The sequence below is a fragment of the Westerdykella ornata genome (genome assembly GCF_010094085.1).
Source record: "Westerdykella ornata strain CBS 379.55 unplaced genomic scaffold EI97scaffold_15, whole genome shotgun sequence".
In the NCBI taxonomy this organism is placed as follows: Eukaryota; Fungi; Ascomycota; class Dothideomycetes; order Pleosporales; family Sporormiaceae; genus Westerdykella; species Westerdykella ornata.
In genome coordinates, this window is record NW_022986865.1 from 392,447 (window position 1) to 415,852 (window position 23,406).

The window sequence follows — 23,406 nt, forward strand, 5'->3', positions numbered from 1 at the left end:
TTCTTCCTTTGCTCATCCTCCCTTTGTTCTCCCCTCTCTCGTCCCTTGTTCCTCACGGTCTGGATACTCCCCCGTACCTTGCTTGCCATCGCTACAATCATCAAGCATCTCTTTCAGCCCAACAAGCTTGCCGAGTTTCCCTTAAACCAACCAATTTATCTGCCGCATCCATCAGCCAACCCGCCAGCCAGCCTGTCGTCACTGCCAGTAGCTAGCGCCCGCCAAGCTATTCGGTAGTGCCCACTGTCCGCCCACCTTGCCTTGTCTTGCCTCACCGTAAGTTGGCACCTCACCACCACCTCCACCACCTCCTCCCACAACTGCCTCCTTCGTCGCTGCCCATACTCAATTTCTCGACCGTAGCACTCGCTCTGGATGCCATCGCGTATAATCGCCTCTCCGCATCCGTACCACCTTGCCAGCAGAATTATCTTTCCGGCATCGTATTTTGGTTCCGCAACCCGATATAGTATCGCGTCAGCCGCACCAGATCGCTCCATATCCACTCCGCCGCAACCTCCCACTTTGACCCTTTTTCGACAGAATTAACGCGATTCCACGCGTCATTGCTCCTCCCCAACCCTTATCCATCGATTTCCGACCTTGGGAATACTCATCGCCATGGCCGCGACGCGTCGGCAGCCGCCGTTGCAGATTTTCGAAGACCCCAACGTCTCCACCGCCCACCATGACATCGCACAATACGCATCGCACACTCTCGAGCCCCATGGCCCCGTCACCGACGTGTCAGTTGATCACCACACTCTCCTCCAGCCGCCAGAAGTCTTCACCCAGGCCCCATCGCCCAAGAAGGGCCGACATCCTTCCAGTTCTCCGCCACCACGCGCTCTGACCGAAAAAGGACTCAACGCGGTTGCTCTTCCTCGTCCCCCCGAGCAACTATTCCGCACCGATGCGCCTGTGAAGCGCGTACAGCGACCGATTCCAAAGCAATCCCAGATGATGGCCGCGACCGGCGCTCCCGTCTTCACCAACTTCGCGTCGCAGCTAGCTCAATTTGACAAAGAAAACCTGGTGCCAGAGAGCTCAAATGCCGTCAGCCGTAATTTCTCCACTGAGGCCATCAAGCCAGCCAACAAGCGCAGACTCTCCGACGCCGCACCCCAACGTGATAGGAACAAGAAAACCAAGGTCCCAACGCCGCGTTCCACCCAAGAAGACGGCCCATTACCCGAACCTCATGAGATGCCGCCGGTCGAGGACGACGGCACCAAGCCATTGTATAGCTATGCGAATCTGATCGGAATGGCCATCCTGAGAGCCCCCAACCGGCGACTGACCCTTGCTCAGATCTACAAGTGGATCTCGGATACATTTGCCTTCTACCGTAATCAACCCGACTGCACCGGCTGGCAGAACAGCATTCGCCATAACCTTAGCATCAGCAAGTCCTTCTCCAAGCAGGAGCGACCTAAAGATGACCCCGGAAAAGGACATTACTGGCGTATCAACCCAGGCTTCGAAAAACAGTATTACAAGTCCAAGCCCGTTCGGCGCCCTACCAACCCGGACGGCTTTGTGCAGACCAATATCAGCGAGCTGGCGCGCCCCATGTCGTCGTCGGCGAGCTTCCCGCCCCTCATGAGCACCGTCAAGAGCATCGACTCGAGCAAATTCCCGGAGGAGCCTGAACTCTCATCGGACGCCACGATCCCTTGCTCAGACCCGACCTGCCACGATGGGGTTGATCCAGTTCCCGCCAAAGCTCCGACCAGGGCAATCCCATCTTCTCCTCCCGCAGCTGATATCAAATCATCACCGCCGCCGATTGCACGTGCCGCTCGTGAGGACACGCCTCCGCGCATTCCCGCTCCCCGGCTCCCCAGCAACAGCAGGTCGGGTGGCCGCAAACGCAAGTTCGGATTTGGTGACAGCGGTTACTACTCCTCCATCGAATCATCAGCTACCAAAGGCCACCCCTTGGGAACGCTGTTGACCTCTGAAGCAGATGCTGGCAATTACAGGCTCAAGCGCGGTCGCGCCGAGGAGGAGATCGTCCGTATCCGTGGCTCATCGTATGACTCTCCGACGAAGAGCAGACCAACCTTCAAGCATCCTGGTGATGCGCCGCTCGCGTCTTCTCCGCTCCGAGCGAACCAGAAGCTTCCTGAAGGGCCACTCACCCCCGCAGTCGTCTTCAAACGACCTGCTCTTCCGCCAGCTTCTGTTTCCCCCAACACGAATTTGCGTAACCATCGCAACCGCATGCGCGAGCTCGTTGGATCTCCGGATAAGAACATGCCCGTTTTGAATAACAACACTTTCTTGGACAGTCAATCTTGGAGTCCCGCTGTTCAGGGTCCCAATGACGAGAACGTCAATCTGGTGGGAGATGGTTTCTTCACCACGTTCGATATCTTTGGCGACTATCCTTACCAGGAGTCACCACTCAAGCCATCCGCAAAGCGTCCCCGCCTTGAACGTGCCGCCACCACCTCTAGCATCTTGGCTGATGTTACCGGCGTCGACAAGCACTACAACACCGCTTCACCAAGGCCGTACTTGCGCTCCCCCTTCCACGAGCTTCCTGGCTTCTCCTTGTCTCCTCTTCGGCAGAACTCGCCGATGAAGGCACCCACATCCGCACCAGTACCTGAGCTGCCTGTCGCTCCTACTTCGACATTCACAACCACAAACTCTGGCTTCGGGCTGAAGCCAACGTTTGCGGCTGCCTCGGCTCAGAGCGCGCCTGCTGACGATGACCTCTTCAACCTCCTTCACAGCGATGAGTCGGAACCTGGCATTGATCTTCTCAAAGGGTTTGAGAAGATCGGTGCACGAAGCGCCGTCGCGCCGAACGGGTCTCCAACCAAAGTTTCGCACCCCGGCTTAGGGCGCAGCTCGACGGCGCGCTTCTAGATGACTTTCTGGATGGCTGCTTCTGCTTCGTATTCCAGTTCTTGTTAACTGGTTTCCCGCCACGGAGCGAACGTATCGCCAAGGCTCCTTGCCCATTGGCCTTCTTCACTCTTCCTATTTCTGGTGTTCGGTTCAGGATGGCTCTCACTCACGACGTTATGATCATTCGATGATACCCACGACTGATTACTTTGGCCGGCCATTTGCATAGCATCTTGCCTTACCGGGAACGGGATATTTTGCTCCCCTGGGTACGGCGCATGGATGGATGTCGGTTTCACGGCGCCTGGGGGTATATGTCCTTCGTGCGCCCTGCTGCCCGGCGCATTTGGGCTCGGTCGACTGGTTATCCTGTGCGCAAATGATGGCGTTCTCTCTGTGTATATCCTGCTTGTGGCGTACCTCGGATGCTGTGTTTTTGGCGCCGGAATTTCTTCCCATTGCTAATGACGAGTTCAACGACTGCTTTCTATTTTCAGGGTGTGGCTTTTAAGGGACTATGGGCTGGACGGGTTGGACCTGGAAAATGTGATGGACGGAAGGACGGAGTTCAAGGATGGGGTGAGGTGGAGTCAACAGGTCTCGTCCACGGAGTGTTCTCTGCAATGAATTTATTTTGCGTGCTTTATCCATATCGAGCTCATGCTTGGACCTTGTGATGATTTCTATCGTCCGTTAATCTCTTCGCGAATCCATTCGACATGCTGGCGTCGTGATAGAATTGTTGAAGCAAACAGGGTCACGATTTGAGAGAGATATTGCTGATTCCAGTAAAACGCCGCCACGATGATGCGCACCAAGCAATCCCCAGTAAGACTCCAGATGATGCAACCTTTGCCGTCCTGCCCCATCCATCGACATCGCACGCATGCAGGTGGTACTGCCACGGTCTAAAGCTGGGTATTCCCTTCCCTTCTTCCCTTCGTCCTTTCTTCCTCTCTTCGCCTACACGGATGCCTCCCAAACTGGCCCAACAGCCATGAAGAGGGTGGAACGGACGGGGACCAAGAAGTCGATCTTCCATAGAAATACAATCCCACTCACCCCATTCACGCATCCACCATCTCCGTATCCGCTCCTCCTGCCGCTCCCTGCTTGGCCCTGAACTCGGCCCTCGCGGCGCTGAACTTGTCAATGACGACGTCGCACATGTCCTCGAGGTCGCGGAGGCCCTTTTCCAGGACCGAATAGACGGATACGTTATCTGTCTCCGTCCGTCAGTTATTTGTCTCTTGCGGTCTCTCGGCAAAGGCAGGCCGGGTTGGAAAGGGGAATGAAGAAGAAGGGGAGGGAAAAGAGGAGGTCGAGCAAGGGGAAAACGCCGCGGGTATTTATTCCTTCTCGACGCAGCGTCAAGACAAGATTCGCCACCGCTATGCGTATCAAGTCATGTGTGTATGTATGTATGTATGTATGTGTGTGGGTGTGCATGTACGTATACGTACCGTACGTCTGGATGCGCAGGTTCAGATGGGCCTCGCTGGGGTGCGGGATCGAGTAGCCGCAGAACTCGACCTGGGGGTTCTTCATGATGATGTAGCGTAGGGCGTTGCCGAGGGTGTGGTCCTCGTTGTCGAATTGGAAGGAGGCGGCGGTTTCGGTGGAGCCGGGGAGCTGGTGGTGTTGTTAGTGGTTGGGTTTTTGGGATCGTTGGAGGGAGGGGAGGGAGGGAGGGAGGGAGGGAGGAGGATGGGTGTGGGAGCTGGGGAAAGCGAGGGAAGGGAAGAGTGAGGGCGAGAGGGAGGATAGATGGAGCTGGACGAGCTGCCGCCGGCTGATGCTTTGGTCTTCATCATCCTTCAGCTCCCATGGCACTCTCATTCTTCCTCAATCCCATCTTTCGCAGCTCGCTCTACCCAGCGCTTGCATCTACCCTCCAGCTCCACCCCACCCCTAACACCTCTTTGGAGGAAGAAAAACATACCACGCGAATCCGATCCCGATCCGCCACCGCATCCATCTCGTCGTCCTGCTGCGCGAGCAATTCGTGGTCCTCTGCCGTCGATATCTGCACTGCGGGGGCGTCGCGCGGCGTGTGCTCTTGCTCCTCTCGCCGTTGTTGGTGGGCGGAAGGGAAGGCCGGCATTTTCGTTTGCGCTGCTTTTGGGGAAATTCGGATGGTTGCGTTTGCGTTGCGATGGGGAAGGTTTACGCGATGTTACTGTGGACAGAAGGGTGTTGGAAGGGAATGCGGAAAGTCGTGCCGAGGGGATTTGTTTTGTGGGATGAGGGGTATTTTCGTCTTTTGAGGGAGGGTTGGGTGTTGTTGAAGGGTGGTATGAGATGAAGTCTGCTTCTTTTGAGAATATCAAAGCTCGTTATAATTTTGACAAGCCAAAATTAAGTGGGGCAACGAGCAGATCATGGCGGGTCCCTGCCAAGAAGGAACCAGGCTGGCATCCCACACGTCACTGTGCAAGCGTGGGGTACTTGATATTTTCTTTGGATATTCACCAAGAATAGATTGATAGACGCTTCCTGAACAACAACCCTACCTCTTCCATTCGAAGTATCCTCCTCCTCCTCCGCGCATACCCACCACAGCAACCATGCCCCGCACCGCCACCATCTCGCGCGACACCAACGAAACCAAGGTGCAAATCTCGCTGAACCTCGACGGCGGCGCCCTCGATCCCTTCCCGCAATCCGACTTCTGGGACAAGATTGACAAGGCGAAGGGAGATGCGGAGGAGAAGGAACATGCGGCGCAAAGCAGCAAAAGCCAAATCATTGCCATTGACACGGGGATTGGGTTTCTGGACCACATGATCCATGCGCTGGCGAAGCATGCGGGGTGGAGTTTGAGGGTGAGGTGTAAGGGGGACTTGCACAGTACGTACTTCTCTCACATCCCCTTCCCCTCTCCTATATTCCCCTTTTTGAGATTTCAGAACGGGCAGAGCTGACTCTGAACGTCTAGTCGACGACCATCACACCGCCGAAGACGTCTTCCTCGCCCTCGGCACCGCCTTCAAGTCCTCCCTCTCCACCTCGACCGGCCTCGCCCGCTTCGGCAGCGCCTACTGCCCCCTCGACGAGGCTCTCTCGCGCGCAGTCATCGACCTCTCCAATCGCCCGTATTTCGTCTCGAATCTGAATACCTGCTTCCAGAGGGAGAAGGTGGGCGACCTGAGCACGGAAATGATTCCCCATTGCCTGCAGAGTTTTGCTTTCAATGCGGGCGTCACGCTGCATGTGGATGTGCTGAAGGGCGAGAATGATCATCACAGGGCTGAGAGTGCGTTTAAGGCCCTGGCCGTAGCGATACGGATGGCGACGACGGTGGTGAAGGCGTGGGAGGGGGAGGTGAGGAGTACGAAGGGGGTACTGTATTAGGAGAACTTGCAGTAGGGACCAGTAGTCTAGGATCGAAAACAGGCGTGGGGACGCACGCGACTTGGGATAGACTTGACGGATGGGGCGGAATGTTTGATGAATCTTGACGACAGCGAGATATCGCCCTGCAGAACATATGAAAGATTGCTTATGTTCGTGTATCTTCTTCTCTGGTTATACCTATGTACACATCCGTGCTCTCTATCGTCATACTCGCATACCCCTCGGATACACCAATTCAATTGCGGCCCTACAACGCCATTAGCTTCCAAGAAAACTCCACAGAACAAGTCGATCTCACCTCCAAAAACCCATTGATGAAATTACTCGGCAGCCTCGCCTTGGGCTCCTCCTCGGCCCGGAAGTACTTCAGCACATGGCTCTGCTGTTTCCAGAAGTTGAGCGTCTCCTGGAACTCCTGGTGCGACTGGAACAGCAGCACGTCGACGGTCCTCAGCTGGTTGACGAAGCGGTGGCGCTCGAACTCTTGCCGTATCTTGGTGCGGAGCGAGGAGACGGGGAGGTTGAGCGTGTACATGGTTTGGACTTCGGGGGCCTGGAGAGGGAGGGGTTAGTGAGTTGGACGGTGGAGGTTGCGGAATCTGGATGAAGAGAGGGTTTTGGGAAGGAGGTATGCGCTGGCTTGGTGAACCCCTCGGCCATATACTCATTCCTTCTCTTTCAATTGTATCCCACATGTTCTTCCTGCTCTTCTATGCCCACTTAACCCAAGTATCCGCCCCATTGCGGACCCAAGAGCGCAAGGAAGCACCAACACGTCTTATTCCAGAAACAGAAATCGTCGGGGAAAACGTACAGCTCGCAGCCACGCCCTATAGGCGTGCAACACCCTCCGTCTCGCATCGGCCCAGTTCGCCGCTACATAGTCATACGTTAACTTCTTTCTTGACATATATCCATTAGGAGCTGTAGCTTACACGAGCGTGTCCGTTGCGCAAGGTATGTCGCGTTGATGGTCATGATTGCGGCGTTGTGCGTGCTGAACTCTGACGATGCTCGCTATGATGTGAGGTTGAGATTCGGAAATGCCAAGCTTGATGGCTTGGCCGGACGATTGCATGAACTTGGGGTTGGAAAAGTCCACCAGCAACATCATCTCTACAATTCACACCTTACGTACCGCGCTACAACGGTCACTGCCATATACATCTCCGCTCCCAACCCGTAAACCATCTCCATCTTCTAGACCGAAAATGCCACCCGTACGCACCTCCCGCGGCTCCAAAAAGCCCCCGCCCGACGGCTTCGAAGACATCGAAGACACGCTCCTCGAATTCCAGAACAAGATGAAGGACGCCGAGAACGCCTCGCACGAGGGCAAGAAGAAGTACGAGATGACCTGGCCAGTGTTCCAAATCACGCATCAGCGGAGCCGCTACATCTACGACTTGTACTACGAGAAGGAGGCCATCAGCAAGCAGTTGTACGACTGGCTGTTGAAGAATGGGTATGCGGATGCCATGTTGATTGCCAAGTGGAAGAAGCAGGGGTATGAGAAGGTGGGTTCTGGTGCGGAACTTTGGCTGAGGTATATTTGATGGCTGACTTTGCGTGTAGCTCTGCTGCTTGAGGTGTATTCAGACGAAGGAGACGAACTTTAGGTCGACGTGTATTTGTCGGGTGCCGAGGGAGCAGATGAAAGAGGATCAGGATATACAGTGTGTCAACTGTGGTTGTCGAGGATGCGCTTCGGGAGACTGAGCCTGCGAGAAGAAGAGACGGTACACACTGCAGTGGCCGTACTTCGCTTTCATTTGCGGAATGGGTGGACTCATCTAGCAGACGCCCCAGTTAGTAACGGCCAACACCTGACTCTTTGTGCACCTGGTTTGCACTTGGTCGGGTATGAGGGCCAGTAAGACGGACAGATACAGGGACAAGGACTGTGCCGTCTCCACATCGAGTACGGTTCAAGAAGAGCCAATGGATGTACCACGGGATTGTACCTTATCCTATGAGAGAGTTAGTCATCCGGACGTCGTGGCTCCTGCTGATGTTGACTCCTTCGCAGATATCTCCCGCCGCCAGTGGCGCTGCGAAGGAGTCAACGTCGTATCGAGCCTCTTCCTGCATTGATAGCGATTGCTTGTCTAGGAGGGAATAAATCTTGCTCGTAGGGCGCACTCTGAGATCATTCGCTCTTCAAATTCCTCGCTCAACTCAGCTTATATCTCGCCCGTCTATGATTATAGTTGCGCGGTCTAATTCTGCAATTTGACTACTACATAAGCCTGTAGTAGGGGAGGTACTGGAGTCCGCGCAGGACATAGAGTCGAGACTTCCTACGTTCTCAGATCCGGTTTCGACTTAGTCAATGCATGTATCTAACGGTCCCCTTACTCAACTTACCGGTGACGAACTTGTTCTCCGGCCCAGTATCAGGTCAGCGCTCTCATGGCAGACCCTGAAGGATTTACTGTCCCTTTCACATGCATGTCCACCCGCGTCGAAGATAGCACACGCATGCCGCCTTTAGTTTCAGGAATGGGTCTCGACACGGAATCTGTAGCCACTTCTTCCCTATTTGGCAATTTCCTGATACACTGTGTCGTCGGCAACCGTGGACAACCGCTGTGCCGTAACGTTTTACAATGATGTCTAGCTGATTGGAGGAGTTCCTCCACCCGTCCATCAACAACCTCGCGATTGAATTCGTAATTTTCTGGTCCGGGTTCCTACTCGCCTGGTTTAGCATCTGACTGACTATGCCATTTTATATACCGCAGTGTCCTTCAGTTCCGGACAGACAGATACCGTTTCGGACGGACAGATACCTCGGGAATCATGAATATGATGCACCACCGGTCTCAATCAGCGCGGCGCAGGAAGACGTGTCGGAGAGTCCGGTCGACAGGATGGGAGTCGTCTGGCCAAGAGGAATAAGAGATTCTGGATAGGAACGATCGATAGAGATTGCGAAGTCGGACCTTGAGGAGAGTGTGTCGTCCTGGTTGTCGTCAAACATGTAAGAATATTTAGTAGATGAATCATGAGCTGAGTTGTGAGAGTTAGGTATGATAATGAGGATGCATCATCAGTTATTAGTGTCTAATAGAACTTTACAGAATTTTACCATGCCATGTTATATGAATGCAATCGTTCCGGGGGTATCTTACTTCTATAGCCTCGACCCATTCCGTATCCTTCTTGATTTTTTACAATTATCCTTGATCCATCCCTATCATACAAGTTTTATAGCTGAGTGACCATTCTCATCTCATCACTCCTTTCCGGCTTTCCGACTCCCAATCCTCAACCCTGACGCACTCTTCAACCCCATCTTAGTCACTATCCTCTTCTCAATCAACGGCGGCTCGGGGCACCCCATTGCCTTGGCATACTGATTCGCTAGCCGCACAAGCCTAGTGACGTCGAGCCTCAGCTTCTGCAAGAACGTCTTGTAGTACCCGAGAAAAGCTTGATATGCCCTTGCCTTGGTTTCCTCATCCACGAGAGTCAGGGCGCGATCGATACGCTCCTGATAAGGCTGTAAGTCGGTGGTCAAGTCTGTGGGATAGGCACCGATAGGAAGCGATTTGTTGACCTTGATGAAGAAAGACTCGTATTGAAACAGAACCATGACGGCGCGGCCATCACGCCCGGCTCGAGCCGTCCGGCCGACGCGATGAATGTATTGTTCAGCCGATGCGGGAAGCCCGAGTTGGATGACGAGGCCAACATTGGGAAAATCCATTCCACGGCCGACGACGTCCGAGGCGAACAGGATGCCACTGGATGCAGCTTTGAACTCGTCCGTCGTGCGTGTCCGATTCGGCTGTGACATGCGGCTGTGCAGCTCAAAGACGCGGAATTGGGGTAGCGCGGCTTTATAGAGGTCATACAAAAGTCCGACGCCGTTGGCTGTGGTTCCGAAGACAATGGCTTTGAAGTCTTGAGGGGAGGCCTTATACTCCGTCTCAATGAGAGCGAGGAGTACAGCAAAGGTTTCGTTGATGGTGGGCACCTCTATGGCGAATTGCGGGACGCGGTCAACGGTCGGAGCTTCGTTCTTGTCGATGGTAGAAAGGGAAATGTACCCCGGGAAGAGCACGCAGTTGACCACGTCTTTGACGTTTGGCGGGAGTGTGGCCGAAAAGCACATGCCTTGCCATCCCTCGCTCTTGGGCGGAAGATATTTGAGAATCTTCTTTATATCTGGTGCGAAGCCCTGGTCCAGCATTTGGTCCGCTTCATCGAGAACGAGGGTTTTCAGGCTGTCGAACTTCTCACGAACCTCCTCTTCGCCTAATATGTCGGCCAGTCTCCCTGGTGTAGCGACTACGATCGTGGGATTACCCTTCAGAAACTTGTTCAAACTTGACGCCCTCCCGGTTCCTCCATATGCAGTGTGACATTCCATCTTCTGATGATCGGGCAGGAACTCTGTGATACCCTCACATTCTTTGGCAATTTGTAGTGCGAGCTCCCGAGTGGGACAGATGGCCAAGACGGCTACTTTACCTCGAGGTGGTCGATTTCCGCGAAGTAGGTTCACGATCGCCGGAAGGAGGAAAGCGGCTGTTTTTCCTGTGCCTGTCTTCGCCTGTACGAGACAGTCGGAGGAATACGACGGTAACTCCGTGAGGACTTTCTCTTGGACGGGGGACATGTATCTGTAGTCGTCAGTGTCAATCTGGGATGTGAGGCATCAAGATGTTGAGCGAGCCACAAAGACAGTGCCATCATTCCCGATACCATCAACCCCACTACGTGCCAGAAGCCGCTTACTTGAATCCCATATTGTCCAGGCCCTGCAACAAGGCGTTGCCCAAAGTAATCTGCAGAGAGGAGAATGGCCTTGAATTTGGATCCACTGGAATAGGCACAATCTCCTTCATCTCCATGTACATGCATTCATCCCTCAATATCGTTGGAGGTTCAACCTTTGGAGGAGGGGGCAACGTAGGAAAAGGATCCCCCGTCTGAAGAACATCCCCCGTGGGGGAACGAATCTGTTGCGCTCGGCTAGTCTGGGATGATTGTTCGTTCTCTTTCTCCGTCTTTCGCGGCCTGTAAGGATGACGGCCTCGGCCATGACCGCGACCACCACCTCGGCCACCACCTCGACCACTACCTCGACCTCGTTGACCGCTTTGCGAGCCCCGCGACGACATACCTGAAGGAGAGTCGCGGGTAGTAGCCTGAAGCGTGTGGAGTAAAGCAGGGCAGTTGAAAGCTCGGTTGGAAGTAGGAACAACTCGTCGTGAGAAAGCGCCAACAAGTAAATTCATTCGTTTTACTTTACACTCCGCGTACGACCAACAGGGAAGATTGCCTGAAAACAAGACTACGCCTCCAAGAAAACGAAAAAGTGACAAAGAAGTGAGCTAATGTTCCGAGACAACATTTCCCAGCGACGGAGGCTGAATTTGTCCGCGCCGAAGTTGACTAAGCACCATGCCAGTTTCTCCACCTTTCAATTTCACAGCATCAGACCATTGTTCAACATTACCTTCTACAAAGTGGATTTCATGGCTGTATAGCCGTGAACTCTCCTTCATAGTAAACAATATCCCTCAGATTTCTCTCCACCGCGCGTGGATCGGTCCGCCTACCCTAGGGTAACGTGTAATTTGATCTGATATCGTACTCCTGAGATTAATACTTGAGCACTGCGCTGTGTCTATTCCAATGTCGCGCTCCCATACGAAAAAGAAGCCGTGGCAAGTGATTGCGAAAGAGGCGCAGGACTATCGGGACTCAACCATTGCTGAGTTGTCTCCAAGCGCCCCAAGAGTGCCGGCGAAGCTTCCCAAAAATGTCCTCCCGCTACCGCAGGAGCTGTTGGACGTCTCTGTGCTCACCATCACAGAGCTGCCGCCGGAGGAGCTTCTGGTCTCGCTGGCCACTGGAAAACTGACTGCGGTTGCTGTTACTGACGCCTATCTACGTCGGGCAGCAGTGGCTCAAGGCCTCGTCAATTGTCTCACGGAACTCCTCCCCTCTCTGGCACTGTCCAGAGCCAAATACCTTGACGACTATTTTCAGAAGCATCAGAAGCCCATAGGACCACTTCATGGCCTCCCGATCAGCCTGAAAGAGCACTTGGGATTGAAAGGGCTCAGATGTACCACCGGCTTTGTCTCACACTGGGACCATATCTCGAAGGAAGACGCACACATATTGCAGGTGTTGTCCGATGCGGGAGCTGTGTTCCATTGTAGGACAACTGTGCCCCAGCTGATGATGCACCTCGAAACGGACTCTAACCTATATGGTGTCACTGTGAATCCCTACAACTCGCAACTGACATCTGGCGGCTCATCTGGTGGGGAAGGTGCACTCATTGCTCTTAGAGGCTCCCCGCTGGGTATAGGCTCCGATGTGGGAGGCAGTATACGCAATCCTGCTGCGAATTGCGGCATATATGGATTCAAGCCGACAGCGTTCCGCATACCAACAGACGGCTGGGGCTACATGATGGCTGGGGCGGACAATGTTGAGAGCGTCCTTGGACCCCTGTCCACCTCATTGGCTGGGCTTCAGCTTTTCATGAAAGTAATCATCGATTCGCAGCCCTGGCTTACGGAACCCGCCCTCATACCGATGCCGTGGAGGGAAGTAGAAATTCCGAAGAACCTCAAAATCGGCGTCCTGTGGCATGATAACGTCGTGCGGCCCCATCCACCCGTTTCTCGGGCACTACGTTTGGTCACTGAAAGGCTGAAAACAGCTGGTATAGAGGTTGTCGATTTCCCGCCATATTTGCATGATGAGGCATGGGCTATTATATCCTCTCTCTACTACCCTGACGGAGGGGAGTATGACTCCGATGCTATCCAAAGCTCTGGCGAACCATGGAGACCGCTTTCCAAATGGATCGTCAAAGAAAATCCTTGTGTCAAAAAGATGTCAGTCGGTGAGCTGACCTATTGGCTCGAGGAACGTGAAGCTTATCGTAAGGAATATGCGCTTCACTGGAATGAGTATGGAGTCGATGCCTTGCTTTGCCCTGTTGGACCTGGGGTAGCGCCTCGTCATAATACAGCAAAGTATTGGTGTTACACGAGCCAGTGGAACTTGCTCGACTATCCAGGAGTTGCTTTCCCTGTTTGTAAAGTCGATGAGGCCGTGGACAAGCTCGAGGATGACTTCAAGCCAATGAGCGGTCACGACTCTGATAACCGGAAGCTTTACGATCCGCAAGAGTTCCATGGCCTGCCCGTCAGTTTACAGCTCGTTGGAAGGCGTTTTGAGGATGAGAAGGTTTTGAAGGTATTGGAGTTCGTGACCAAAAAGATTGGGCTTCCCTTCGAAAACTTCCCTTGACAGCCTGATGGTTATAGACAGATCTTTGCGGTTAGTACCCACCTAGCTGTGTCAATCATCTTTGATCCGACCAGGAGCATAAGTGCTTTTCCTGAGGTTGCCAGCGAGGCAAGGCAAGATATTCAAGGTGGCCTCCAATTGAGGTTACCGACACCATTTGGGAACCGTAGACTTGGCGGGGATATTAGTTTCTACGTTCATCTGGACGTAAACTTGAAGAGTCAACCAACACCATTCAAGCCACGGATATTACATGGAATGCATCCGTTCGCCACGCTGTTACTCAAGGGTTTTCAAGTTTTCACAGCCTCCCTCGTGCCCAACATGATTCAATTGCGGCCATCGCAGCCGAAGCTGACTCACGTCATGCCCAATCAATCACACCGATACCGATGGCAGGACCTTGTTCGTGTACTCCTCGAGTAGTCCTCGAGTCCTCTGATCCCTTCCCCAACGCTGTTCACAGATGACCTGGTAGATAGCTATAGGCTGAAGCCTTGACAATTCCCACCCGCCAGAAACTCCTGCACGTACTTCGGTACTTTGCTTCGCTGTCCCAAAAGGGACTCCGATACTTCGTATACCGGCGTCCTGGAGGAGAAAGTGCTGTTCCAGATGAGACCGCATAGATCGTCTCTCCAGTTGCCTCCCATCAATCACTTCCACAACCGAACTCGAGCGGTCATTACCGGACCCACTCATGCATCTAGCATACATATCCACATTGCAACATACAGCGTTCCTTTGGATCCGAGCCCTGCATCTGTGGCGGCATGTATGATGTATCATTCCTACCCCCAGTGATCTAAAACTCACGACACGGAAATCTAAGTATCAAAGTCCGCACCATAAGTCGAAATGAATGGACAGAGATGAAACGAAATTTCATATCCGTCTCCGGGGTATCTATAAAGACCCTTCTTCCTTAATGAGCATACCTGCATATCCGATATGCGCTTCCAATCCCAGATCCCCTTTACCCATATATCATTACAAACATCATAAGATACTATCATACAGGGGAAAGCGACGACGACATTCAACTCTCCACACTTCACAATGACAACGTGTACAAGCGCAGCGGCGCAGCATACTTCAGGTAGGAACGTCAAACTTCCGCAGCGGCCCTCGCCTTCTCTTCCGCCTTGTCCCACGCGCTTTCGAAACCAACATCCGTGTCTCCACCCTCAGGAAGCGCATCGGCCCTCTCACTCTGCGACGCATCCGGGCCCGCGGAAGTAGCAGGCCGGCTCGGCAAAGGCATCGCAGCACCGGGAGTCTCAAACTCGAAGTTCGAGCTGTAGACGACGGCAGCGAAAGCTTCCAACTGTGAGACACTTTCAATGGCAGCGAGGTACTCGTTATTGATGCCAGAGCCGATCGAATGAGCCTGTCTGCAAAAGATGGCAAGGGCGTTCGCGACCTTGGTCTTGGCTTGAGACGGGTCGGGGATGTCGGTTACGTCCTGGACGCGGACGTCAGAGCCGGGGGTAGATGAGGGAGGGGGAGCTATCTTGTAGGCAAGTTGTGCAATTTTGATCTCGATGAGCTGGGAGAAGGCGGCATCGAGAAGAGAGGTGAGGACGTGAGTGAAGGATGGGGAGTCGATGAGGTCGGAGGTCTCGTCGACGAGACGGCGGAGGGACGGCGTGGGCGGGCTGGAGGCGTCTGTCATTCCAGATTCGCGGAGGACGTAGGCTTCCTGAGACGGGCTGGGGAGGAGGTAAGGAAGCCATTTCTTCGTTCTATGACGAAATGTCAGCAACTCATCAAAGAGAACATAGGGTTTTGACATACCTTCGTTCTTCCTCGGTGGCACCCTCGACCTTCTTGCGGACTTCAAGCGTAAGGTTTGACAGTTGCTCCAGTGTCATCTCGTCTCGCGGATTGACAGCGCCGAACACTTCTTTAACAGCTTCCTGCACTTTATGCATCAAGTCTATGCAACCCCGATGAAGCAACCACCAGCTGAAGGAAAGATAACGCCGATTTGTCTCGAAATCGGTGCCGTAAGCATGTTCAAGGTTGTCATCATCATGGTTCTCCAGGTGGATCTTCGATTCTTGAGCAGCGGGTGTAGCTAACGCGACAACGCTAGCAAGATAGTTCCGTCGGCCGAGCAGATTGAGTTGTATCCGAGTGAGTATCGTCAAGAGCGATAGTGTGTAAAGTAGAGTGAACGCCCGTGAAATTGCTATGAGGTGTCAGTACATGCATCAGTGCTTCTTCAATGTCAACATACAACTTATCTTCATTTCGTTCCACAATTGAGCCTTGGACTTCTTCACCTTCTTCTCCGTGGGAACTTCGGCACCTTCCGTACTTGCGCTCGCGCTCCCAGTATCCGCTACTCCAACTTGGCTGGCATGGACATAACTCTCGCTCTGGAAACTCTTCAAGCTTTTGCTGTCATCGTCTGCGACACTCGGTGCCGCGCTACTCGCAATCTCGCTCGGTCCCACACTCCGTGAGAGTCTCTCCGCCTTGTGCTTCTGCAATTCCTCTAATATCTGTTCCACAGGAATGGCGTTGAGGATGTTTTCGGTCGCTGCGGGCAAGATTGCTAGTACTGTGAATGTGCAATCTTCCTGGTTCTGTTCGAAGCGGCGTCGGAGACTGAGTGGGAACGTCAGAGAAGCTCATGCGATAGTGGGGAAGCAGCTTATAGAGACAGCAATACTCACTTCTCCTTTGCTATCCTCTCCTCACTCATACGCTGTCGTGCCTCCGTCAACTTGCCCAACAGATATTGCCCTGCTAGATAGCCGGCACCCAACACGCCCGCCCCGACGGCGAGGTTGGTGCGGTTCCTCCGGAACCACCTGCGAGTCGCTGATATCATGGTCGAGCGGGAATGATGGCTCAACGAACCCGTTCGGTATTCGGTGCCACAGAAAACGAAACAATCGAGGAGTTATACTCTTTACCGAACTTCGGGACGTGGTTATGTATAATTGGGACAAGGGTCGCACGACAGCTGGCGGCGCGGAGGTCGAGGGAGGAGCTGGAGAGCGGGATGCCAAGGCGCTAACCTTGAGAACCGAGGTTGTTCCCCGATCTGGAAGCCTTATCGACTAATCGACATAGTCGTTGAAGAGAAGGCATTCTAGACCTACATCACCAATACGTAGATTTTAACAACCGTCACTTTCATCTGTAGATGTGGGTGGCAGCATTAGTAACAAGTGCTACATCGACGCTACTGAATCGACAATGTCTTGAAGGCAAACTACGAAGTACGTATACTCAGGCGCGACTAGAGTCTCGAGGTCCAACGGCGTTCTCTTGAAATCAGAACCTTCGATGAGTCCACAGTAAAAAGCACATAAGCTTTTGGTAATTGTTCAAAGTTCATCCCAATGATGTTGTTTCCCGTCCGTACCTTTCGGCGCGAGGCTTTCTAAATATCTGTCACTCATTACCAAGTAAAGACGCTGGAAGCATAGCCACCATTATATTGTTCTATAGATTCAAGGGCCAGAGTGTTGAAGATGAGGTCTCGGCGGATCCTCTATTATACACCTCCCTTTAGAACCACGCCATTGCAGTAAATCCGCCAGGAAATAAGAGCCAATATTTCTGACACTTCTGCAAGCCAGGTGTGAAGCCGTTACAAGAAGAAATGGTGTGAAGCTGTCATGAGAAGAAATGATGTGAAGCTGTCATTAGAAGAAATGGTGTGAAGCCGTCATAAGAAGAAGAAGTGTTGAAAAAAAAAAAAAAAAAAAAAAAAGAAAAAGAAAAATTAGGCCAAGAGACATGGCTAGAGAAACAAAGAAGGTCTGCAATTTTGGTAGTCCGTTATCGAGATGATGTCTCGAAGTCCTCGACAATGAGATGTCGAGGGTCTTTTCCGACGTTAGAGATCGATTAAATTGGTCACCGGAACCGGTTCTCCGCTGGAAATTTGTCAGTGAGCAAACCCCGTTACATAACTTTAATTTGCTTACAGATCTTTCTTCGAGATGCCCGGAGTGTCAAGGTTACTACAACGATGGCTGTCGGGTGGTGTGAGTTTGTTCAGGTGCGGCTTGACTTGCAATTGGTCTGCAACCTGCTGCGCCGGGCTGACGTTCGAAACGTCGCCAGCCATACCAGAGTTACCATTCGCAAGTATTTCTTGGCCGTTATATTTGGGACGGAAACCATTGAGTTGCTGGTATAAAGTTGGCTCAGGGGCAGGTTCTGGAAAGGCAGGCCTGGACCTATGCACTGGTTTAACCATGTTCTGATGAGCGGGACTCGGGTTTGCGACGGCGACTCCAGGGCCTTCGACTTTGGTACTCGAGTAGAAACCGTGACCTGAGGACTTGACCATGATGTCATGCACATGAGGGCCACTGCGGAAAAGATGTTGGCTGTGCTCCTTCTGACCGTCCAGAAGGCTTTGGGAGGATCCCAAATCGGAGGATGCACTGCGGGAGCTTTGAATGTGTTAGCAGTGCACCAGCACTAACATGGTGAAGTACTATACCTTCTACCGCTGAAGCCAAGGCTACCAATTTCCATGCCACGGTTGAAGGGATTCTCTGGATGAGTAGGGTCAAACAGGAAAGAGACCTCAGGACTGTCAAACGGCAGCAATCCATTCCTCAGAGCTGTTACGGCATCGAATGACTTCCGAGCCATACTGTAGCCCATTAGATAACTGTCGTGGTGGGCAGCCTTCGAACCTTCTGCCAGTCCCTCCTCTTTACCATCTTCAAATCCACGCTTGTATTCCGCCTCAGCGATGCTTGTGGAGATCTCATCCTCCAAGTATCCCCGCAACTCCTCACGAAGGGACTCCTCAGCGTGAGTCTTCCAGTTCTGTTCCAGAAGTTCGATCTTCTGCTCATGAAGCTGAAGGGCTTCAGCTCTTGCATCCAATCTAGCATTGGCTAGTCTGTAATTGGCGTTCATTTCATTGGCGATTTCCTCTCGCATTAACTCGCGGCTGATATGAGTGGGATCCATAGAGCGACGCTCCTGGTTGGTGAAGGTAGGATCAATGAGCAGTGTTTCCGGGTACTTGGATGTGATCAAGCTTTGTCCAACGCAGAGGAACCGCTCCATTTGTTGAATCTGCTCGGATCGGCGCTGCAACTCAATCTCCCTTTGTTGAAGTGACGCACGGAATTTGGCCAAGTCCATTTGTTTGCTGAAGACTTCTGCAATGATGTCCTGGCTAGCTACATGTACTTGCTTGAAGATCTCTTCACGGAGTTTCGCGTGCATGGTGCGAATTTGCTCCTGCGCTTTCTCCAAATCTTGCCGAAGTTTGGAATTCTGGGCATGTAAACGTGCTGCATCCCCGCGGTCGAAGAATGGCCGTCCGCCATTTGCATAACCGTTATTGTTGATGTTGCCGTAGCTGGGGTTGTAGGCTGTTCTTCCATTCCGGAAGGGTCGGGCTGGGTCTCGTGATGTGACTGGGGAGGTATTCATGGATGGCGCCGATGGCATAGGCATATCAGCCGGTGCATACTGTGGCAGTCAGTGTAAGTGAGCAGCAGTATGAAAGAAGATCACTCACATCGGCCCAACGAGATCGCAGCAAGGAATCGTTTACCCCCTCCTTTGGCATGTTCTCGGGGATTCCGTTCCCCTGCTCGTGCGCAGCACTCTCACGCTTTGCCACAGACTCATTGCTTTTCGACGAATGTTCCTGCCCAGCAGGTTCTTGATTCGCTGCAGCGTCCTTGATCTGCGGTTGCACATCTGCCTGAGCGGTGGATGCATAGTCTTTACGAACAGGACTGGAACAGTCCACGGCTGCTGAACCATTTGGAACTCCGTCGTCGCTTCCTGAAGCGCGTACTCCCTGCGACGGATTATCTGTTCGGTTTTCATAATCTGTCTTGGGCTGAAGGGATACTGGGATTGAGGTCTTGTTCACAGAGTAATCCAGTGTCCCCGCAGGCGCTTCGACATCTGGTGATTCCAGACCACTCGTCGTGGCTGTGCTTACAACGCCGGTGCCTCCGAGGTCACTAGCAGCAGGACTGTTCAGATTCACTATACCTGACTGTACTCTGGCTTGCTGTTCAATAGCAAGCTGAGCTGCGGCAACATCTGCTTTCAACGTATTGACTGCTGATTCGTCTGCCGTAGCAGTGCACGTGGTAGCAAGGACGATTGCAGGCGCAACTTCGGTAAACTCCTCGATCGTGTCCTTATATCCCTCATGACCAGCCTGCAGTGTGGTGGCATTCGACGTGACGCATGATTCGGACTCGGTCGGTGGCTTTGTGGATTCTTGTATTGTGGGAGGATCCAGCTGTTCCTCCATGGTGGTCGAAGAATGAGAAAGATGCACAAAGCACTGCTTCGTTAGTTCTTAGATCACCACAGCATTGCTTGTGGAAGGAATTGTACGACCGAAGTTGGGGAAGGAAGGAATGCGCTTTGCAAGGGAGTATCGAGTTATGGTACCACATGCCGGATGAGATGAGGGCGATTCGCACTTACCGTTCGAGCAGGAGCAGGTGAGAGTGCAACTGATTGACTGCAAGATGGGCTGTTGAAGGTTGTTGGATATCTAAAGCCCGAAGTAGGTCAAAAACCAGAACCGCCGTCGTAGAAGGATAAGAAAGATGACTTGACCGTGCGATATCGTGCAGAAATGCCCCAGCAAAGTGATAGTTTTCTGGAAGTGCACGCGATGACTCGCAGATACCAGCAGCCCAACGGACAGCAGAAGAGAGATCTTGGAGGTCGGTGACCGTAAGTGCAGATCGAGGGGCTTCCCCAGCGGCCGGCTGCCGATGAGGTGGTGCTAAGATCGCTTGAGAGGAGGTGAGAGGGGATCTTGAAAGCTGAAGGTGAAGCAAGACTGGGATGAAGTTTGCTCGACAGAGCCTGATCGAGGAAGCCTAATGGCGGCAGATTGAGAAAAGTTGGTTAAGGAGATTTTCTGGGCAGCAGATCTGGAAAGCGGAGGATCATATACTCTGAACCATCGGCTAAGGCGTCAAGTCAGCCTGAGCGGTGTGCTCTTTCCGATGGCGGCGTACCGTGGATTCAGTAGCACGCCCCGAGAACTGTTTCGTTTGAACATGCGGTGGAGTTGTGTGACTGATGTTATGACAAAGATGGATGGACTGAGCATCAAGATATTCATAGAACAATTGGGCCAATAGTATGCTCCCAACAGAGAAGAAGAAGAAGTCACTTATCCGAGAACGTGCAGAGTATTGCATAATGGAATGAGCCTGGAGCGGCCCACGCTGAGCATGGAGTACAAGGAAGTATTACTGTTTTCGAAGACTTCTTCGCACCTGGTTGGCCAACAGCAATGTAGGAACTCGTAGTTGATTGCATTCTTTAACTTCGGTTTCACCAGCTCAGTCAGCCGAGACTACTCCTAAAGCTTGTTCGAACTTCTACATGGATCACGGATCCAACGAAATGTGGGGCGGTGGGCACTCTTAGGCCCTCAGGATCTCGCAGGACAAAATTCGGAAGGCCGTCCACTGTAAATGGACAAACCCCGACCTTGTAGCCTCGAGACCTGGTTTTGGTGGCGTTTCATCACCTGACACACGTCAGTTTTGTACGTACATAAAGATTCCATATGAGCGACCAATGAGAATGACGGATGCGTGAGGGCGACAAACGCAACGGCATCACGCCTCATTGCAGGCGCGCCAGGGTCTGCGCAAGATTAACCAGTTGTGTCGAGGCCACAAAGGAAACTGATGCTTCGGGAATATATCGGGAAGAGTAATGAACGACAGAGCTCATGTGTTGCCGGGAAGGGTAGGCAGCCGGCGCTGGCCAGTATCAACGACCGTTTGTGCGAGACTTCAGCAACTGAAGCTGATGTAACAATGACCTTGGCGGACGGTCAGAGACCTGGACGGAACACCCAGGCCCCCACCCTAACTGGGCTCTAATCGCTCGACAACTGCTGTGCGAGACAACGGCCAGCCAGCGGACCAAAACGGTCGGCCTGTTGACTCTGATCTGGGGATTTGGGTGCGGGTTCTGCTAACAAACGGGGTGCTGCGTTGGGGGAAGTCGGACTCGGTTGGCTGAGTTGTGCAGCCCTGGCGTTGGTTCTCGAAGGGTAGTAGATCTTAATCATTGTCTAACTCTTCTACGTCCCTCAGACGGCCGACTTGGAGTGTGGAGCGACCTCTCGATAGTATATTATGGAACCAGCAAGTGTTGAATGGGTGAGGTCATTAAGTCCGTGGGGGGAAGGCCAAGGAGACCGCTAAGGATTGCATTTGCGGAAAGCAGACTCCAATTATAACACTCTCTCTCCGGTCGTTAGGGGTAGTGTCGGTCCGTCGGGGGTTCATTCCCCGACTACCGTTTGCCTCAGTATCATATGGAGCTGTCAAAATTAGCAAAAGCACCAATAGAGGAGGCGGCGCCGTTATGCATAGAGGCGAAAATCTTACAGATGCTTCGCTCCACCGCTCAGAAGTATCGTCGCTTATGACGCGACAAAGCGATGAGCTGGACAGAACTTATGAACATTCGTGATCTTCATCCTAACCTCGCCAATCCATTCTAGAAAAGGATATGATCTCCGAACTGGATTGGACTATGCCTCCATCCTCTGTGAAATATATTGAATGATATCCCAGCAGGCAAATGCTGGGCTGGGGCGCCCAAGGGACGGAAGCGCACACTATCCGTTTAACTGTCAGCTGTCCAGCATGTTGCAAGATTCAACCATGAATTCTCCTTCACACTTGAGCATATACGCAACATGTGGACGAGGAAACATTGACGGTGCGTGTTGGAAGGGTTGAAGTGAAGTCTCACCTCTTGGCAAACTAATCCTTTTCTGGGAACGCGCTAACCTTACTCAGCACCTGGGCAACCAGTAGATGAAAGTCATTCCTCACATCAAGTCATCCTCGAGTCTGCTGAGCACACATATCGCACTTCAATGCGCCTGCTAAGGTGCTCTGGATATCGTTCAGAGAATCGGAAAGATGAGGGATGGATCCTTTCAGCCCACCTCGCCGACCATCCACAGATTGCGCAATTCGACCCCGCTGTCCCATCACCACCTTGGGGCGCATGCGGCCGCATAGATCCTCTCACTGACAGCCATGGCTTGGATGGGGCTTGCATAAGGCTTTGATATGGCCAGCTTCCCATTGCTATATAACTATGCATCCGCTCCTTGACTGAAACTGAGGTCGATTAACAAAACACACGGTTCCATCATCATGGCTCAGGGCGAACAGAATCTCGTCGAAGGGAACAAGGCTTATGCCGCCCAATTCACTGAAGGCCACTTGGCACTGCCGCCCTCGCAGAAATATGCAGTTTGTATGCAAGCCACAATCAACCCTCTTCACTGCTGACGACCAAGTGACCTGTATGGATGCTCGAATCGACCCCAAGGGCGCTTTCAACATCCCTCTCGGAGCTGCCCACGTGATTCGCAACGCTGGCGCCTCTGCCAAAGATGCTTTTCGTTCAATCGTCATCTCCCAGCAATTGCTGGGTACTACCGAGCTTCTTGTTGTCAAGCACACCGGTTGCGGCATGCTGACGTTCGACAACGCGGCAGCAAGGGATCTTACGAAGAAGAATAAGGGAGAGGAAGCATTTAAAGAGGTTGCGGATTTGGATTTCCTCACTTTCCCGGACCTTGAACAGGCCGTTAAGGACGATGTCGAGTGGCTGAAGAGCCATAAGGTCGAAGAGGGTGTGAAGATTACTGGCTGGGTTTACGAAGTCGAGACCGGAAAGGCGCGGAAGGTTGTCTAAGGTGGACAGTCGAGGTACCGTCAGTACTCTGCAAGTACCCTTTACTGAATGGAACAATATCATTTTTTGAAGCAGGGGGCCAACTTTCCTCAAACCTGCCCATTTATACTTGACTATTTCCCATGGAAGCATGCTAATTGTAATTCCCACGGCACGAACCCTGCCAGTGTACTGCAGACA

At 52.7% G+C, this 23,406-nt stretch overlaps 10 protein-coding genes across 10 annotated transcripts; 5 read left to right on the forward strand and 5 right to left on the reverse strand.

The window, feature by feature from the left end:
- Positions 1–621: 621 nt before the first annotated feature.
- EI97DRAFT_443507 (forkhead transcription factor-like protein) lies at positions 622–2,880 on the forward strand (the record flags this gene model as incomplete). The annotated part of the gene is made up of 1 exon (XM_033799833.1): positions 622–2,880. The coding sequence occupies one exon, from the start codon at positions 622–624 to the stop codon at positions 2,878–2,880; it is 2,259 nt and encodes a 752-aa protein (XP_033652813.1).
- A 598-nt stretch (positions 2,881–3,478) lies between these two features.
- Positions 3,479–5,198, reverse strand: EI97DRAFT_434491 (RBP11-like subunits of RNA polymerase). Its single transcript, XM_033798642.1, has 3 exons — positions 4,805–5,198; positions 4,326–4,494; positions 3,479–4,084 (listed from the first exon to the last, which is right to left on the reverse strand). The coding sequence occupies exons 1-3, from the start codon at positions 4,964–4,966 to the stop codon at positions 3,930–3,932; spliced, it is 486 nt and encodes a 161-aa protein (XP_033652814.1). The 5' UTR covers positions 4,967–5,198; the 3' UTR covers positions 3,479–3,929.
- A 91-nt stretch (positions 5,199–5,289) lies between these two features.
- Positions 5,290–6,406, forward strand: EI97DRAFT_494869 (IGPD-domain-containing protein). The gene is made up of 2 exons (XM_033802409.1): positions 5,290–5,712; positions 5,801–6,406. Exons 1-2 carry the CDS (start codon positions 5,430–5,432, stop codon positions 6,214–6,216), a joined length of 699 nt encoding a protein of 232 aa, XP_033652815.1. The 5' UTR covers positions 5,290–5,429; the 3' UTR covers positions 6,217–6,406.
- On the reverse strand, positions 6,272–7,218 carry EI97DRAFT_468211 (NADH dehydrogenase, alpha subcomplex, subunit 6). Its single transcript, XM_033801645.1, has 4 exons — positions 7,155–7,218; positions 7,034–7,095; positions 6,518–6,772; positions 6,272–6,466 (listed from the first exon to the last, which is right to left on the reverse strand). The coding sequence occupies exons 1-4, from the start codon at positions 7,195–7,197 to the stop codon at positions 6,455–6,457; spliced, it is 372 nt and encodes a 123-aa protein (XP_033652816.1). The 5' UTR covers positions 7,198–7,218; the 3' UTR covers positions 6,272–6,454.
- A 105-nt stretch (positions 7,219–7,323) lies between these two features.
- EI97DRAFT_82511 (cell cycle control protein cwf14) lies at positions 7,324–8,051 on the forward strand. The gene is made up of 2 exons (XM_033803118.1): positions 7,324–7,736; positions 7,795–8,051. The coding sequence occupies exons 1-2, from the start codon at positions 7,431–7,433 to the stop codon at positions 7,936–7,938; spliced, it is 450 nt and encodes a 149-aa protein (XP_033652817.1). The 5' UTR covers positions 7,324–7,430; the 3' UTR covers positions 7,939–8,051.
- Positions 8,052–9,262: 1,211 nt separating this feature from the next.
- On the reverse strand, positions 9,263–11,560 carry EI97DRAFT_434495 (DEAD-domain-containing protein). The gene is made up of 2 exons (XM_033798643.1): positions 10,966–11,560; positions 9,263–10,850 (listed from the first exon to the last, which is right to left on the reverse strand). The coding sequence occupies exons 1-2, from the start codon at positions 11,466–11,468 to the stop codon at positions 9,458–9,460; spliced, it is 1,896 nt and encodes a 631-aa protein (XP_033652818.1). The 5' UTR covers positions 11,469–11,560; the 3' UTR covers positions 9,263–9,457.
- A 110-nt stretch (positions 11,561–11,670) lies between these two features.
- On the forward strand, positions 11,671–13,722 carry EI97DRAFT_82582 (amidase). Its single transcript, XM_033803119.1, has 2 exons — positions 11,671–13,536; positions 13,590–13,722. The coding sequence occupies exon 1, from the start codon at positions 11,869–11,871 to the stop codon at positions 13,504–13,506; it is 1,638 nt and encodes a 545-aa protein (XP_033652819.1). The 5' UTR covers positions 11,671–11,868; the 3' UTR covers positions 13,507–13,536; positions 13,590–13,722.
- Positions 13,723–14,308: 586 nt separating this feature from the next.
- Positions 14,309–16,422, reverse strand: EI97DRAFT_468214 (peroxin 3). Its single transcript, XM_033801646.1, has 4 exons — positions 16,191–16,422; positions 15,749–16,122; positions 15,304–15,700; positions 14,309–15,251 (listed from the first exon to the last, which is right to left on the reverse strand). The coding sequence occupies exons 1-4, from the start codon at positions 16,346–16,348 to the stop codon at positions 14,615–14,617; spliced, it is 1,566 nt and encodes a 521-aa protein (XP_033652820.1). The 5' UTR covers positions 16,349–16,422; the 3' UTR covers positions 14,309–14,614.
- Positions 16,423–17,242: 820 nt separating this feature from the next.
- On the reverse strand, positions 17,243–19,777 carry EI97DRAFT_468215 (uncharacterized protein; the record flags this gene model as incomplete). The annotated part of the gene is made up of 4 exons (XM_033801647.1): positions 17,243–17,405; positions 17,457–17,930; positions 17,981–18,972; positions 19,022–19,777. 4 exons carry the CDS (start codon positions 19,775–19,777, stop codon positions 17,366–17,368), a joined length of 2,262 nt encoding a protein of 753 aa, XP_033652821.1. The 3' UTR covers positions 17,243–17,365.
- A 2,592-nt stretch (positions 19,778–22,369) lies between these two features.
- Positions 22,370–23,281, forward strand: EI97DRAFT_420944 (carbonic anhydrase). The gene is made up of 2 exons (XM_033797043.1): positions 22,370–22,782; positions 22,826–23,281. Exons 1-2 carry the CDS (start codon positions 22,680–22,682, stop codon positions 23,224–23,226), a joined length of 504 nt encoding a protein of 167 aa, XP_033652822.1. The 5' UTR covers positions 22,370–22,679; the 3' UTR covers positions 23,227–23,281.
- The last annotated feature ends 125 nt before the right edge of the window (positions 23,282–23,406 follow it).

What these genes read in the sequence shown, in the direction of transcription:
- EI97DRAFT_434495 (XM_033798643.1), bottom strand. Translation starts at nt 11,468, where the DNA reads ATGAATTTACTTGTTGGCGCTTTCTCACGACGAGTTGTTCCTACTTCC. An exon ending in CTGGACAATATGGGATTCAA is followed by an intron (nt 10,851 to 10,965) that starts GTAAGCGGCTTC and finishes TGACGACTACAG; the next exon opens with ATACATGTCCCCCGTCCAAG.
- EI97DRAFT_82582 (XM_033803119.1), top strand. Translation starts at nt 11,869, where the DNA reads ATGTCGCGCTCCCATACGAAAAAGAAGCCGTGGCAAGTGATTGCGAAA.
- EI97DRAFT_468214 (XM_033801646.1), bottom strand. Translation starts at nt 16,348, where the DNA reads ATGATATCAGCGACTCGCAGGTGGTTCCGGAGGAACCGCACCAACCTC. An exon ending in GAGAGGATAGCAAAGGAGAA is followed by an intron (nt 16,123 to 16,190) that starts GTGAGTATTGCT and finishes GTTCCCACTCAG; the next exon opens with TCTCCGACGCCGCTTCGAAC. An exon ending in GAACGAAATGAAGATAAGTT is followed by an intron (nt 15,701 to 15,748) that starts GTATGTTGACAT and finishes GACACCTCATAG; the next exon opens with CAATTTCACGGGCGTTCACT.
- EI97DRAFT_468211 (XM_033801645.1), bottom strand. Translation starts at nt 7,197, where the DNA reads ATGACCATCAACGCGACATACCTTGCGCAACGGACACGCTCGT. An exon ending in TGCGCAACGGACACGCTCGT is followed by an intron (nt 7,096 to 7,154) that starts GTAAGCTACAGC and finishes ATGACTATGTAG; the next exon opens with CGGCGAACTGGGCCGATGCG. An exon ending in ATAGGGCGTGGCTGCGAGCT is followed by an intron (nt 6,773 to 7,033) that starts GTACGTTTTCCC and finishes CTCCCTCTCCAG; the next exon opens with GCCCCCGAAGTCCAAACCAT.
- EI97DRAFT_434491 (XM_033798642.1), bottom strand. Translation starts at nt 4,966, where the DNA reads ATGCCGGCCTTCCCTTCCGCCCACCAACAACGGCGAGAGGAGCAAGAG. An exon ending in ATCGGGATCGGATTCGCGTG is followed by an intron (nt 4,495 to 4,804) that starts GTATGTTTTTCT and finishes CAACACCACCAG; the next exon opens with CTCCCCGGCTCCACCGAAAC. An exon ending in CCTGCGCATCCAGACGTACG is followed by an intron (nt 4,085 to 4,325) that starts GTACGTATACGT and finishes GGACGGAGACAG; the next exon opens with ATAACGTATCCGTCTATTCG.
- EI97DRAFT_494869 (XM_033802409.1), top strand. Translation starts at nt 5,430, where the DNA reads ATGCCCCGCACCGCCACCATCTCGCGCGACACCAACGAAACCAAGGTG. An exon ending in GTGTAAGGGGGACTTGCACA is followed by an intron (nt 5,713 to 5,800) that starts GTACGTACTTCT and finishes CTGAACGTCTAG; the next exon opens with TCGACGACCATCACACCGCC.
- EI97DRAFT_420944 (XM_033797043.1), top strand. Translation starts at nt 22,680, where the DNA reads ATGGCTCAGGGCGAACAGAATCTCGTCGAAGGGAACAAGGCTTATGCC. An exon ending in CTCGCAGAAATATGCAGTTT is followed by an intron (nt 22,783 to 22,825) that starts GTATGCAAGCCA and finishes CTGACGACCAAG; the next exon opens with TGACCTGTATGGATGCTCGA.
- EI97DRAFT_82511 (XM_033803118.1), top strand. Translation starts at nt 7,431, where the DNA reads ATGCCACCCGTACGCACCTCCCGCGGCTCCAAAAAGCCCCCGCCCGAC. An exon ending in AGAAGCAGGGGTATGAGAAG is followed by an intron (nt 7,737 to 7,794) that starts GTGGGTTCTGGT and finishes CTTTGCGTGTAG; the next exon opens with CTCTGCTGCTTGAGGTGTAT.